At 37.5% G+C, this 17,046-nt stretch overlaps 1 protein-coding gene across 2 annotated transcripts in view; it reads left to right on the top strand.

Moving 5' to 3' along the window:
- Window positions 1-17,046, top strand: part of LOC107752726 (mitochondrial 2-oxodicarboxylate carrier) — a 106,044-nt gene that overhangs the window by 66,843 nt on the left and 22,155 nt on the right. For both annotated transcript variants that reach the window (XM_016568753.1, XM_016568752.1), the window contains exon 4: window positions 8,768-8,851. In XM_016568753.1, the coding sequence (XP_016424239.1) occupies window positions 8,768-8,851 (84 nt within the window). The remainder of the gene's footprint in view (window positions 1-8,767; window positions 8,852-17,046) is intronic.

The following is a 17,046-nucleotide window of genomic DNA, read 5'->3' as shown; positions in this document are numbered from 1 at the left end:
GTTATAGTGTTATTACCGCTTTAGATAGATAGCTATGTAGGGCAAAAAAAATATTCTTACGTCTAGTGTTGTATGTTTATATTTATGTTTATTTATGTAGCACCGTGGTCCTGCGAGACACGACATTTCGTTCCACTGTATGTCTACACATGTAGCGGAATGACAATAAAGCTCAACTTGAACTTGATATATAAATATATTTAATATATAAACATAACATATTTTTCTTAAATATACATGTATGTGTGTGTATTTATATATACCTAATAAATATACACAGCACACACACACATATATTATGCACACAAAAACGTTTATTTTGGATGATTAATCGCGATGAATCGTTGCCCAGCACTACTAATATGTAATATTAAATAATACACACTACATTATATAAAAACATAAAGAGATTTTGAGGGGAGGACACCTTTTGAAACATTTTAAACATTTCAAACATTTTAAAATAAAGTTTATTTTATTATTTATTTATAAATATTAACATTCATAAATAAATTATAACATTTGGGGGATGGGGGTTTTATGTCTGTATGTGTGTATATACTGGTAAATAGATTCCAGTTTAAATAGTTATAATATATAAAGAATATCCTGTTAATGTTACATTACAATTCAAATATAACAATTGTAATACTACATATAAATCAAACTTATATCTCCATGAAATAAAGCACCAGCACTGATCCTGTCATTGCGTCTATCCGTGTGATCTACCATATCTCTTATTTGCCATCAGTCTACACGCTTATCTATGTTCCTCCACCACTAATGATTAAAACAACCTGGAGATACCTCCTCATGAGAGTCGCTGTGATGACACAGCCTTCATCAGATCCCAGCACGCTTGAAAGTGAGCTTCAGTGGGGAGGGATAGTAATGTTTGACGAGGGCAGTGACAGATGACGCCCTGTCCCCAGGAACGGTGACGCTGAGAGAGGAGCCCACAATCTTCCACCCCCAACTGGTGGCTGAACCTTGGTGCACTCTTGATGGAATCCCTCAACCAGCCCTTAAACAGCAGGGCTCAAAGCTCAGAGGACTAAGAGCCGATCCGGCCCAGTAAAGCAGCACGTCGCTCAGCTGTGCTCCAGTGATCTCTTAATCCTACCCTGCCCTGGCTGACAGCTCTGACGGTGTAAACTGCACACAGGTATCCGACTGTGGCTATCTGTGCTTAGGAAGCCGAGACTCCAGTCAGATCAGTGGTCGGACAGTATACTAACAATTCCAGTGAAAGAAGTCAGCAGAACATTGGTTGTGGCATGTTTCATTATAAAGGGGAAATCTAAAGCCAGTCCAAAATAACTCAAGGCACTACTATTTGTGGTTTAGAAAGGGAATTAAAAAGCTTTTATATTAGTGGCTTACCACTGACATTGTTTGGCCAAAGTCTTCACCAGTACAATATTGACTGCTAAGCTTAACACAGATCATGGAAAATCAGGTGTACGTAATAATAGTAGTAACAGTAATAATTAGTTTGAGGTAATTACTTGAGACTGAAATTATATCAAAGTTTCTGGCGTCATATAATACAAACCGCTAAAGTCCATTCCTTGACCGTGTTCTCAAGTTCACTGAGACTAAATTACATTAAAATTTTTTGGCCAAAGTCTTCACCAGTACAATATTGACTGCTAAGCTTAACACAGATCATGGAAAATCAGGTGTACGTAATAATAGTAGTAACAGTAATAATTAGTTTGAGGTAATTACTTGAGACTGAAATTATATCAAAGGTTCTGGCGTCATATAATACAAACCGCTAAAGTCCATTCCTTGACCGTGTTCTCAAGTTCACTGAGACTAAATTACATTAAATGTGTGTTTATGTAAAAAGAATGAAACTTGGCACCAAAACTACTCACACTGAGCATGAAACGAATTTTCATCAGAGAAAAGTTTACATACCTTTACGAATTCGCTTGCTGTTCATTTGTGGGCTTAAATATGTAAGGGATGTTTTCACTTTCCTGGAATGGAACAATGGAAGAATAGGAGTGTGATAGTGTGACATGAATATTACTGTATGTTGGTAATATTGGTGTTCTACTGTTAGTAATAATAATAATTGTGAGAGTAGACCTGTTGTAACACATCTGGTGCTTAGATATGTCTATATTAAACACATTTCCATTTTGTTAGCATATCACGTTTCAACCAAAGAAACAAACCTTTATGGCTTTCTTTCTCCTGTGGAACACAAATTAAGATATTTTGAAAACTCTTTAAATGAATGTGGCATCCAGTGTTGTTTTGGATCCCTTTGGCTTTGATTATATTGAAACATTCTTCAAAATATCTTATTTTGTGTTCTGCAGAAGAAAGAAATTGACATAGGTTTGAGGCAACATGAGGGTGAGTAAATGTTGACAGAACTTTCATTTTAGGGTGAACTGTCCCTTTAAAGGAGGGACCAGATTCATATCGAGCCCAAAATATCATAGAATTTCTTTGCACAGATAAGCACCCCTCACATTTTCTTCAGAAAATGTTTGACTCCAGATTCTAGAAAAGAACAGCTAATGTGACCAGGTACCAGCGGTGTGAGCTCCTGCTGATGTGACTGCCATCGCACATTATGACCTGGTATTAAACAGGTCTGCTTGAAGGAGTTGTCACAAACACCTAAATGCATTATGTTACAAACATACTAAATAAAGCAAAAAAGTGTGCAGAAATGACCCGTTTTAGAGAAGCAGTAAAGTGCCTGATGAAAACTCATTTGTCTCCTGTGTCTGTCAGACGCCTCACAGCATCTGTGACCCACTCCTTCAGAGTTTGGTTTTGCAGCGACCGTGTTCCTATACCAGGCAGGGGGTGAGAGGTGAAAATGTAGAGTTGTAATTCAGAGAGTCCGGTTTCTGTTGCTGAAGAAGCAGAGTGCAATATTGATGACCGCGCTCTGCACTGTCCTGACCATCTGTGTAATAGCTGCCAGTCTCCTGCTGTCTAAGGAGTCTCCACCATTCTCAGCCAGCCATTTCCTTACTTCAAAGCAGCCATAACTAAGCTGGACTGAGACGGATTATCCAGAGTCTCTCAATCAGATATTTCTAGTTCCGAAAAGTTTGTTTGGATGATCAGAAAGAGTAAACCAACATTTATTTATTTATTGCCAACATTTTACAAAAGGTTTATATGCATTAATATTAGTTAATGTAACTTTGACAAAAAAAAAAAAAAACACTTTCAGGCAATTTCAAGTTGTATGAATTAGTTAAAACATTAATTAACATTGAGTAGTTGTTTTCTACAGATGTAGCTTCAATTAAAAGGATAGTTTATTCGTAATTGAATTTTCTTTCATTATTTTATCATGTTATCTAAACCTGTATTACTTTCTTTCATCTTTGGAACACAAAAGAAAGCTTTAAGAAAAAAATCGGTAAAAAGGAAGATACTGGTCATTTTCTGCCATGATGTTTACTTCAACCCTAAAAACACTACACAATTCTTTTATATTAACACAGTACATTATGCAATTTATTAATTTTTATACCAATGTCTTCGATTGTATGGGAAAAGGGGAAAAAACAATGAGACTTTAACAGGAAACTTGATTAATAAACGGTAGATAATAGTAATAATAATTAATAAAAAGATTAATAAGTGGTCATTTTTTATGCCAATATATTAACTAATATTAATGAATTCACCCTCATTGTAAAGTGTTTAAAAAGTTTTCATATTTTAAGTTGTTGTGCTTTAATTAGCATGCTTAGCTGTTACATTAAATGCTGCTTTAAGTTTTAAATTTAACCACTTTAAATCACCGCCACTATAGCTGTTTTGTCTTTTTTCCACAGTAATTTCAGCATACTGTCACATGCGTTGCATTTTTAAGAGGTGTGTCAAGTTAGAAATAGTCCAGCTTTATAAACCCATTCTGCTCCATTCTGTTAAACTCATCTACCTGATTTAAGCCTGTGTTATACTTTCCGCGTGCGCGAGTCCGCTATGGTATGCGTGATGTAAAAATCATCATCGGAAAGTGTGCGCGGAGGCTCTGCGCGGACATCTGCGTGCCTCCCATTTTTTGCGTATGTAGTAGGCTACAAAAGCACCAACTGCGCATACGCAGGCTGTGTGAAGAAGCCCATAGCTACTCGAACCTGTACAATCCGTTGGTAAAACAATATAAAGACACCCAGATGTGCAATAACTCTAGGCAATTGTTTGTTCACGTTTCTTTACTCTTCAAGCTGATCTACTGCACATGTATGGAACACGTCCGCAGATTGGACCATCAGTGTATGCTTTCGGTAGTATAAATACAAGTAGTCCGCGTCTGCGCTGTCCGTGTACGCGTCCGGATTGCTCATTCGGAAAGTATAACACAGGCTTCAGAATGCAATAAAGGTAAGAAAGGTGTCCAATTGGGGTCAGTTGAACACGAAACCTGCATATTTATGTAAAGCTTCCATAAGACCATTAGGCCAAGTAGTGTGCAGATAACCCACTGATTAGTCATTTTTGTTGCTTATAAGTGTTTGGAATGTCTTAGCAAAGTGAGACGCAACGTTTTCACAAGAAGTCAGCCAGAGTTTGGAAACCTGAGGCACCAATCAGAAGGAACCTTTTGTGGGATGTCAAACTGGTCATATTGAGGACGTCATTCCTTGTCCCACTCCCCCTCTTGGGCAGCTTCATTACCCAAGTCACAGTGGGTCAAGCTGGCCTGTGGTGCCACTGAAACCCAAGCTTTCCTAACCCAGACCGAGACCTAGAAGCATGCGGTGTCACAAGCGCCATGACTTTATCACTTCCCCTTTGCCCCATCTTCATCTTCTCTTCTGCTTTATCTCCATCCCTCCAAAGGCTCAGCTTTATAGGCCACCTCCAGCCACGGACCCAGCGGTATTAGCCTGAAAATCCAAAAGAACAGAGGAAAGCAGCTATGTATGTCTGCAGTGAATCAAGACAGTTTTAAGAGAGAAATTTCCCTGTGGTTTTCCAAAAGCATTGCATTTCATTGGTTTTACATTTATATTCACCCCGCTACTCAAGTATCAATGGTGTTTTGCTTGTGTACAGTCCGATTAATGTAGTCGCACAGAATTAATTGATATTCATGAGTAGCGTGGTCACAGAGGGTCAATTGGTCCTCTTCCATATTGCAGCATTTAGGTTAGGGAGGTTTAACCTCATGTACCATTGCAATGGACGTCTGCCATCTTTATGATCCTGCTCATTAAAATTAACTGTCTGGCTGTAAAAAATAGATTTCCTTTTAATGCTGCCTTCTGGATTCTCTTACGCACCGCTGATTGAGTGTAAAAGAAACCTTGCTCACGTGCGTGTTTCGCTTTTTCTAATTTTACTTTCATTTCAGCTCTTGATGAAAGTGTTGTTGGTTCAGAGGCAGCAAATGGAAAACATGTTAACATGACTAAGAATTAAAGACTGGATAATTTAAATAAAAAAATGCCATGACCAAAAACATTGGTGAATAATTCAGTTTATAAAGAGATCAGCCATAGTGATATTTGTTTTACTACCATTCTTACAGTTGAAAAAAACAGCTCATTGTTCGTGGACTGAGTGATTGAAGCCAATACATTGCCAAAAATGTACAATTAAATTTATAATAATTTTCCAGTACTTTTTTCCTTACTTATATCACACAATATTTGGTTATCATTGTACCAGACTGGAAACATAGACAACCAATATCAAATGCCAACCGTCTAAAGTCACACAGTTTCAGTTATAAAAAGGAAAAAGGAAGTCATACAAAAGTTATAAATGCCGCATTTGCAGGATGGTTTTTCGCTCATGGGACCTTGTTTATCATGGGGTTGATATTATAGTCATAAATGAAATAATGCAATTCCCACTCCACGCTCCATTCTTTGGGGGAATACCCTTTATTTAACAAGGCAAATTTAAGAGACCTTTTTAAAAGTTTGGCCTGCCCCTTTAAAGGCAAACCCATCAAACTCAAGCCTTTTGATCAACCCAGTAACCTCCCGCCCTTCCCACAGGGCTTTTTTTAACACCATCATTATTAGGCCTCAACCCATCAAGCCCGTCTTCCAGCGGGGCACAGCCCCCCCTGTTGGACCCAGTGCTGGCCCATTGCATACAGGGTCTGAAAGGGGACGAGGCCCTAGCGCTCGGCCTGGACCTGAAACACTTCTCTTCTGTCTATAAAAATACAAAGAGGAGGTATTCTCCTGCTTCTTATTCTAATTTTCTTTCCTGTCAGAGCGCTCAGAGTTCACCATTTTACAGGGAGTTTGGGGTCAGGTGGCGATGGTAGGGTTGTTTACCCCTGGTGCTCATTTCACACGTAGAAGCTCCACGTTGGCCTTACCTTCACCCTCACCTGGCTATCCAGGATGGCGCTCTGGTCCTATAAAAAGAGTACAGAAGGTTGATGGAGGATTTTGATGAACTCACAGATATCGTCACCTGTAAGTATATCTTTTCTTTCTGGGTTTACTTTGAGGGGGATTCTGAGAGCTGGATCTTTTAACAAAGCCTTTGGGCTTTTCGCAGTTCCTCTGTTTGTTGACTTTACAACCAGGAGCTTGGCTCCAAGGCCAACTGAATCAGCCCTCAACTCTTCTCAAGAGTAAATATCTATCTCCAAATCTGTCTAAAGGTTTCACTCCTTCTGACAAGAGGACTCATGTAAAAAAAAAAAAGTTCACCTTATCCTAAGCTTCTTTTCTATTCTGAACTTCTTTCAGTAAGCAAGGGAAGCCTGGTGACGCTTTTTGAAAGTCCTGAGGCATCTTCTGCTGCCAAATCTTCCCCATTATCTTCCACTTCCCGGGCTGTGACGTTTGGTCCAAGGCTTTTATGACAGGGTAGGCAAGGGGCATGAGGAAATGAGGTGACCCCAAGGTCAGCAGTGGAGTCAGACAGCTGAAAGTGGATTGTGGCCCTGCCACCTCTGGGGTACAGCGGATTGGGCCATCCCAGTGTACTACAGAAATGGAAACTCTGGCATTGGTGGGACAAGACCATCTTCGATCCTTGACCTTGCTCTCATGTGCCTTTAATTAGGATAGATTTAAATTTGTTTACAAGCTCCACTGGTCTTAAATCCATCCAATCCCCCATTCTTTTGCGTGCCCCCATCCCAACATCCCCCCTCACTTGACTGCCCGCTGTTTCAGAGTCCCTCTTTTCTTCTTTCTCTTTAATATGGTGTTGGACGTTCGTTTATGATGCTTTTTTAACTGGTTCTTAGGCACGAGTTACAAGCTATTTGGGAATCTACAAAATTGGATGCTGGGGACACCCTTCTAAGATGTTAATCTGTTGCCGATATGAAAGGCTGCTCACCTCGGTAAACCCTCTCATCCGATGGAACCAGGCCACTTTTACGGCCCCATCAGGCACCCGCCTGGATGACTTACTGCTGACCTCTTGACATGGCAGTCAAAGCCATATGAGGAGAATCTTTCTCATTCTGTGTCTTCCACCCTGAGTTCATCTATTCACGCTTGGAGGCCAAAGGTTGGTTTATTTATCGTCTCTGTGTGCCCAAAAAGATACCCAGCCTGAACTCCTGTAAATTGTCCTGGCATGTCGGCCTATAAAGAAATCATAGCGTGTGATGTCAAAGTACCAAAGGTCTTACAGTTGCTTTGTCCATTTCTTCGCGCTAAAACAGCTATATAGCATGAACCCTTGGTGGGGGGTGGGGGGGGGGGAAGTAAATCCCTTTCAGCATGAACCCTGGGGGGGGGGGGGGGGAGTAAATCCCTTTCCCCAAACTCGCACTCTGCGCTGGTACCACGTTAAACATTTACACGGTTCAGTTTGCGCTTTATTAGGGAGTTACTAGCATGCTTGTTGCTACAAAAACATCTCTTGACCATTTGTATCATATTAAAAATTTACACGGAACTGCAGAACTGTTACCTGCAGGTTACTAGCATGTTAGCGACAAAGTTAGCAGCTACAAGGTCTGTGGCTATAAGAGAAGCGAAGCTAATTGGTAAGGATGGGTTAAGTAAATGTTTGACTTCTCTGCTGTGCTAAAGGGACCGAGAAAGTCAGCACCGCCTCGGAATGAACAGAAGGCGGGAGAGAAGAGCGGTTTGGGTTTTGACAGACGTCTAAAACTTGTGTCGACACTTTGCACAGATTAGCCAGTGTCCCACATTTCTTGCACACAAATAATTGATAGCATATGGTGGTCATGCTCTATGATCTCTCACTCATCTAAGCGAAAGAATGTTGAACGTAATGTATGTACTGCAGTGATGTTTTCCAGAATGTATTAATTCTCAATCATTGTTTTTCTTGTTATTTGGCTTTTTTTCCCAAATGTGAAATGTAGCCAATACATGCATGAAATACATTTGTTTAAAGGGAGAATATTGTAAAAAAAAATTTTTATGAGTTAAAAGGTCTGTAAGATCATGTCTTTATTCGTTGTTCTAATTTTTTTAAATGCTCTTTTCATAGTGTGTGTATGTGTATGTATATATGTATATATATTATATTAAAATGATATTATATTTAAAACATGTAGTAACTTGGTATTAGGCCCCATTAATGTGGTAAATACAAAAATAAGATTTCTTTCATTAGTTTATTATTATATTGCAGCAGTATTTTGATTGGTATGTTACCATGGTAAATTTTTTGTATCTGATTATAATCCATGGAATAGAGCTCACTGGTTGGAAAAGTTAGTTTAATATTTCTGAATCAAGGTTTGTAAATTCATATTTTGTGTAAATCAAGTCTTGTGGTGACCAGTTGGCGTCATTTCATTTTTCAGGTTTCAAATCCAGAGAGGGAAGGCTGACCCAAATAACTATAAAGGCCTTGGAGACTGTTTCAGAACTATATTTCGCACTGAGGGGTAAGTTATAAATGTCTGTCTGTCCGTTGTCCATACGTTTATCCATTTGTCCATCCATCCATCCATCATACTGTATTGTATTGCCATGCCATCAAAATTTCTCAATAATTTAATTTATAATTTAATATATCTACCAAGACGTATCAGACACCAAAATAAAACAAAAAATAAACACTTTTAGGATATTTGTAGTTTATATAATATAATATGGAATTGTCTGGTGGTACAGTTTTTGTTTAGGTTTCCAGTCTTGACCCTGTCCTTCATCACCATTCATTTTTGTTTGGAAATACATCTTTACTTTAATTTATTACTTAATTTTACATTTTTCAGTTATTATTACTTTTTTCGTTGGAAGTGTGAATGACACTTCTGGTTTGTAATGTTTTCTTTCAGTACTTCTCATCTGCTGTTTTCATGTATTCAGTGTAAACTAGGCACACATGTCTGCTGTATGCATGGTAACAACATACACCTGGTGACAGGGAATGTTTTGAGCTTTGGAAAAGTAATAAACCTGCTGTACAAAAATCACAAACTTTAAGCCCACCTGTTCTGGAATATGCAGTGTGTCAATCTCAGACAAGCAAGTGAAGTCATAGGTTTATATTAAGCACTGGCAGTGGCATGCTCAACATGTGTCATGTTAACTGCCTCTGCTCATAGGAAATCACACATATGACGTAGTGTGCTTGGGGCAGAGATTTATCTGTTTCTGTCTCCCTCCTCCTTTTTTATTTTCCCTCCCCAAATGATTTGCTCTCCTTTCAGTTTTTTCTCCCCTCCCTCCGCCACATAACATGAGGCATGTGTCAGATCCCAGACAGTGTGCAGACTTGAAAGAAAGCTCTGTTTATGGCAAGATGACAGCTTTACAGTGGATCTAAAGCTGATCCGCAGCAAGGTGTGAGAATATATGCGCGCGTGTGGCCCCAGGTGACACTGACGCAGCGGCTCTGGCTGGCCGTTGTGAGATCCATCGTACTTTCCCTCTCCACGGAGCTGTCATCGGCTGCATCCCGCAGGCCTCCCCTGCAGATTACGCCTCTTCTTTCTTCTAAGCCAATTATCACCCTCCGACTGTTTGTGCTGTGGCTGGAATCACCACACAGTAGCCAGTAGCATGATCAGCCCCAGGCTGAACCACTTAGTTTTAATTTACACAAATGGTGGTGGGAGTTACTGTTGTGAAATTATTATTGAAAATAAACATGCTCTTGCTGTATGGGCCAGCATTGCACTTTTGCTCTCGGTCCATATTTTGTTCGGTCCTCCCCTCTGTGCGGTAGAAACCCGAGCCCTTCGGCTTCCACAGACCAATTAGTTCAGAGCTGGAGATCCATCTGTGAATTGGCTCCGAGTCTGTTTGAAATGTTATGAACATTCACTTGCGTCATGATGTAGCATGTGTGAATCATCATAGAAAGAAAGCACTAATAGTTTTAGATCACATAAATAGCTTGATTGTGCATAATTGTTTAACAGTATGTGTCTTAGCCGGTGATTTATAGAACTTTTTGTTGGTACTTTAAGCAGCAGGTAAGTTGCTAAGACTCCAAAATTCTTTCAAAATTTTGAAATGGATTATTCGCACCAAGCTGCATTTTTTACATGTATTTTTAAAATATCTATCTATCTATCTATCTATCAATAATAAAAAAAAATATTCCTGTGATGGCAAAGCTGAATTTTCAGCAACCATTAGTCCAGTCTTCAGTGTCACATGATCCTTCAGAAATTATTCTAACATGCTGATTTGGAGGTAAAGAAATATTTGTTTTTATTGAAAACAGCTATTGAAAACTGAGCCACATTTTTTCATGATTCTTTGATGAATAGACAATATATGAGTCATGGACATGATCTTTTTTTGTTGTTTGTTTGTTTGTTTGTTTTTTTGCATGCATTAATTTATTGGTGATTTAAAAAATCATCATGATTTTAATTTCTGGATTTCTATAAAATAATAAAACTTATGTTGTACGTGAAATGCACGAGAACATATATTGGTTAAATAATTTTATAGTGGATTCTTTGAAGTTTCTGACTGTGTTTAGACGACAGGAATGTTGTATGAATGTATGTTTCCTGTAAACGCAAAAAAGGAAGGCTTATGTTGCTTTACGTTATAAATTTTTCTTATAGTAAATATATATGTATATGTAATTAATACCATATTTATCTTTTACGTTTTTAAGTTGCATACCCTGAAATGACAAGGTAAGGTAGTTAGTAAGGTAGTTGTTAAGTTTAGGTATGGGGTAGGATTAAGGGATCTAAAATATGATCATGCAGAATAAGTCATTAATATGAGCTTTATAAGTGCTAATAAACAGCTAATAGGCATGCTAATAAGCATCTAGGCAATTAGCTGATGAATTGGTGTTGTTTTACTCTGCCTGTCATGTTTGATTTCAAGCCAAATCTCAAGAAACGTCCCTGCCTCTCATCTCCCCACTCCTTGATTTATGAGCCTGGAGCCGTTGTGCCGCCCTGAACCAATGTCAAGGTTAAAGGCTCGAGAGGCAAATGAAAATATTTGCAGAACAAGCATTCAGGTTGTTGACAAGGGATAGGACAGGAAGAGCTCAAAGTCACCCGGTCCACCAAGTAAGATCACAGCTGTACGCTTACTTACAGCAGACAAAGACCGAAATGTAAATATTCCATATACGTTTCCCCGTCAGCCCAGTGATTCATTGACGCTCGGCCCCATAACAGGGATCAAAAATTTTGCCTCATTATCCAATTTGGTTAATGTATCATTTCCTTCCTCTGCTTTTGTTATGTTGAAGGATGTGGCTATGAGTTGAATGGGAGAAATGGGGTTTGATGCAAATCAAAGACAAATCACACCTATACAAACTCCAGCAGCTGGACCCACACGTACCTAAATGTGTGAGCATTTGCTTATGAGGGCCAACTGCGTGCTTACATTTAGAGTCAAATTGGCATTCAGGCGTAGTCAAACCAGGCGTAGTCAAATGGGGTCCTAAGTGCGTGTGTAACAAATTGGAGCTTTATCTCACCACCTGATGTTTCTTAGACTGACCACACCCGGGAAACACGCGGCTGGCGTTTGCATGCGCCACAAGGGGGGCATCGGGAGGGGGGCTTCCGTTTCACCAGACAAAAGGCCTGCATGTCGGTCCCATTCTGCCAGACACTTTCGTTCGACACAATGCCTCTCTGTTGCCGTTTCACCTGACAAGTGAGGCTTGTGACAATCTGACACATCGTGATGCTGGTGAAATCGAGATTGTTTGTCATCCGATGAGATGTGTGGTAGTAATTAGCCATGGGTCAGAGGTTTTGGAGTGGTGGTCACGGCGTGGGCAAATTCGCTCGCTAATCGTCTCATCTCTGTTCGCAGAAACGATAATATTTACACCCCAACTAAATCAGCCGAGGACATCTCTGTTGACTGCTCGGGCATGTTTTCACAATACAACGACAGAAGTTCACATGCAGCTGTCACGCTACTCTGTCCACCCTGTACACACGCGTGTGTTCAATATCAATACATGCTAGAACTGATACTGAGAAATCTGTTTCATTCTTACCCGTCCCCTCCTGGGATGTATCAACCATCTTATACGCATACATGGATGTTACCTGATCTGAAGCTTTGGTTATTAGTAAGGCTGTTCATGTTAAAGGGATAGTTCACCCAAAAAATGAAAATCCTGTCATTTACTTTCCCTAATGACTTTTTTTGTGTTTATGTGGAACATACAAGAACCTTCCTCACTAAGCTTTCCAAGAACAGACAAAACAATGTTCTTGCATTCAAAAACAATAAATTGACTTATGATACTTTTTGTAATGGCAATTTAATGCCTTTTTATTATCAGAAAATAATATAAAAACATTCAAATATTTAAAAAATATTTTGCATTAAGTTTTTACAATTAATTAATGCATTAGGTATCATAACACTGAACAACAATTTTTACAGCATTTAATAATCCACTCTACCGTTCAAAGTTTGAAGTCAGTGAGATATTTTAAATTTTTTTATAATTGAAAGAATTCTCTCATGCTCACCAAAGCTGTATTTATTTAAGCAACGGAGCATTTATTACAATTTAAAATATCTGTTTTCTGTTTTAATATAGTTTATGTATTTAGAGAACTAATTACTATTTATTACTATTTAAAACTATTTTATTGGACATATAGAATGTTTTGTCTTTTACTATCACATTTGATCAATTTAATGAATCCTTACTAAATAAAAGTATTAATTTCAAACAAATCAGCAACAACAACAACAACAAAAAAACTGACCCCATGTAGATTAATGTTAACTGATAAATTAACAGTGTCCGCTCACATTATAGTAATTGGTTTATACGTTTATGTATATTCATACTTTAATTTACTTTGAAAGGTAAAAAATATATCTGTATATGTAGAAATTAACAATAACCTATTAATAAATGCTGTGAAAGTATCGTTTATTGTTAGTCTATGATATCTGTTATTAATGTTAACAAACTGAACTGTATTGTATTGCCAAAATATTGCTATTGATAGCAGTTTAATTTTGATCAATTTGATTAATAATCATATTATGTTATTCTTTTTTTTTTTCTTTCTTTCTTTCTTTCTTTCTTTCTTTTGGCAACCCGTATACATTGTATACCTTTGAGATATTTCATAGAACGTTTTAGAAGCATGATTAAATTTGTTGGTAAAAATACTAATGACTGCATCTATTTACTCATTGTTTTGTTTTTGTTTTTGTTCTTGCATTTTGTTTTGTTTTTGTTTTGTTTTACATTTCTAGATAAACTACGTTCAATTCTAAACAAAATGGTATAATCCTCATTCTTAACTTTAATTCTTTAAAATGGACATTATGTGGACTTCAAATAATGAAATTGTCTTTTGATTTCTTTGATTGCAAGTCTTTAGCTAATACAGCTTTAAAAAAGAGGCCGAATGACCTGATGATTTCAAGCATCAATATTTATTGTCATCCCTACTAACCAATTGTATCACACCACAATAAATCCAATGACAGACCTTTTCTTTTTGACATATTACTACAATACCGAAACTACACACACAATTCTAGGTAAATGTTAGCTCTTTGCCATACTGCTGAGTTTTTGTATGAGAGAATGAGGAGCGAGAAGAAAAGCTCAGGTGTTTCCCTTGCTCAGGCTTGTCCTGACTTTCAGATTGACAGAAAGCATAACAGAGTCAGGTTTCAGCTTCAGAAAAAGTGCATGTGCTCTCCAAACAATGTCTGCTTCTCAAAGTGCACATGTCTGAGTTTAGGGGTGGTAAGAACGTGCTGAAGCATTGATCAGACTGGAATCTCAAAATGCAGACACTTGGTTGCCGTTTGCTTAAGCAGGCTGTGAATGTCCGTGAGATCCTGTATGATATTTAAATTCAAAGAAAATATTGGACTGTCACAAAAAAACATTTCTGTTAAGATACAGCATGGTAGGCCAACGCATTTGAATCATTTACAGTTTGAGATACAATTTGTGCCGTTACAACGTTAAACTCGTATCACGACAGTTATGCAAGTAGCCTTGATATAAGTTTATGGTGATATCAAGATCAATTCAAACATATTTCAGCTTTCTTAGTATATTCAAATGAGAAAAGATATTAGTGATAATGCTGTTGGAAGACAAAGACTGTTTGTGTTCATTTGCTTATCATACAGATACCTGTCAAGGGTTATCATCTATGTCTATTTGCACTTCTAACTCTATTATTTGATAAGTATCCCTTAAAGCTGTTTTCTTTGATGCAATACTGTGACAGTTCTTAAGAACTCATTATTAATTATATAGCAGAAGCTGAAGAATCTCACCCGTTTTGACACTAATGCCAAGAGATGATTTGGCTGTCTTAATCTTTTTAGACATTGAAAACGGTCTTTAATGAATCCACACAAGGGGCAGTCCAAACCAGGAACGGGAGAAGACACACGTACATCACAATGTTAGACCCGACAAAGACAGAACGCACAGACTGGGACTTAAATACATGGGGTAATGAGGACAATTGACAAGACACACCTGAATCACATGAACACAATAAAACAAGGAAGAAACTGGGTTTTTTTACAATTTGGGCCATTACAACATTAAACTCGTATCACGACAGTAATGCAAGTAGCCTTGATATAAGTTTATGGTGATATCAAGATCAATTCAAGCATATTTCAGCTTTCTAAGTATATTCAAATGAGAAAAGATATTAGTGATAATGCTGTTGGAAGACAAAGACTGGTTGTGTTCATTTGCTTATCATACAGATACCTGTCAAGGGTTACCGTCTATGTCTATTTGCACTTCTAACTCTATTATTTGATGAGTATCCCTTAAAGCTGTTTTCTTTGATGCAATACTGTGACAGTTCTTAACAACTCATTATTAATTATATAGCAGAAGCTGAAGAATCTCACCCGTTTTGGCACTAATGCCAAGAGATGATTTGGCTGTCTTAATCTTTTTAGACATTGAAAACCTACAAATGTAGTTCCTTTGGTTGAGGGCTTTTGTTTTTCATTTATAAGTGCTTGTTTGTGTATTTAGACCAGTTTAACCTGTTCTGGTTTGGAAACAGTACCCTGGAAACAGTAGTGCATTACAACCGAAGCTGAGCTCAATGCATGGTAATGGGGGTGGATTTCCATAGTAGTCGCACATCAAAGAAGGATTCAGCATTCTTATGTGTATCACCATGAGTGAAGATGTGAAATAGTTGCAAATATTAGTCATGTCTTCTGTGTATTAGACTTAAGACACTTGGTCAATTACTTAAGCCAGTTTGACACATTGCACCAATAAGGATTAAGCCTAAGCGCAAATTCAGTCAAGATTCTTCTAATAATTCAGCTGCAGCAAACTATATATACCCAAACTATATAGATGCAATGATGTATCGGCCGATAAAATAATTTTTTTCATTATGATTGTTCAAAATCAGCTGATGATTAGTGCCGATTATATATCCTGTCAATCAAAACATGGTGTAAAAACATATCAGACTGCAATTCATGCTGTGTCTGAAGAAACTTTCTTGTGTTGAATTTGGCACGGTCAAAATTAATGTGACAATCATGCATTAACAGTTAGTAGTGACATTTAAACATTTGACCCTATGAACCATCCATAGTTCAATCCAGGGTTGCCAGATCCATGGTTTTTCTCTACACCAAACATTATTTGTAACATGCCTCCCATCCAATAATCAAAAAGAGCTTCGTGCTTTCTTTCTTCTGATAAGAAACAAAGTCAAATTTTTCAAATTCTGTCAATTCTATCATGAAATTCAAACAATGAATGCCATTTTGACGCTTTTAAATGTGACGAGACAGATCGCTGCAGCATGAAGCGCAAGTCTTTTCCACTTTAATGCAAGTTATAGTGAAAAAATGAACAATAATGAACATCAGAATGTCTGTTGAAAGATACAGTACAGCTCACCAAAATGTATCATGTCTCTTGTAATCACTCAGTGTTTCAACTGCGGAAAGATGCCAATAAAACAGCTTGTGAACAATATTTCACTTAATGGTGCATTTGTCTTGGGAAAGTTATCCAGTGTTCACAGTTCATTAGTTAGCAAACACTAAAACGGAGCTTGCTTACTTAGAATCATATATGTATGTTTGAATAAATCTGGCACGAAGACAGGTATTTACGTATGTGCAACTGAGTTGTATAGCCATTTCAGTTTTTATTTGAGTGCAATTATGATATCTGCAAATAAATAGAAGTTGAATATAATAGCTCTGTTGTTAATTTTAACCTTTAATATTATAGTAATGTGCCAAATGAAAAGGTTCCCTGTATTGTTTACAGCACTGGTTAGGAGAGATTTTTTCCTTAAGAAAATCAAACTATCGGTATCGGCATTGACAGATATAATTTTGGATAGCTGGCTATCAGTATTGGCATATGAATTCAGTATCGGTGCATCTCTAATTTATATACAAACAAATAAATAAACAAATATAAGTAAGCTAGTTAATTACCTTTAATCCTGTTGTTAATTTAAACTCAGATTTATTGAATTTCTGAAATGATAGCACTTATTCAATGGACTGGGGGAAATTAAATAGGTTTTATGATTATTCATTCATTCATTCATTCATTTTAAATATTTGAAAAAAAAATTTGGTAACACTTTCTATGAAGCCCGTATTTATAATGCATTAT

This window comes from Sinocyclocheilus rhinocerous, unplaced genomic scaffold, assembly GCF_001515625.1.
Source record: "Sinocyclocheilus rhinocerous isolate Xijiao unplaced genomic scaffold, SAMN03320098_v1.1 scaffold61, whole genome shotgun sequence".
Lineage (NCBI taxonomy): Eukaryota > Metazoa > Chordata > Actinopteri > Cypriniformes > Cyprinidae > Sinocyclocheilus > Sinocyclocheilus rhinocerous.
This window is presented reverse-complemented; position numbering and strand designations above follow the sequence as displayed.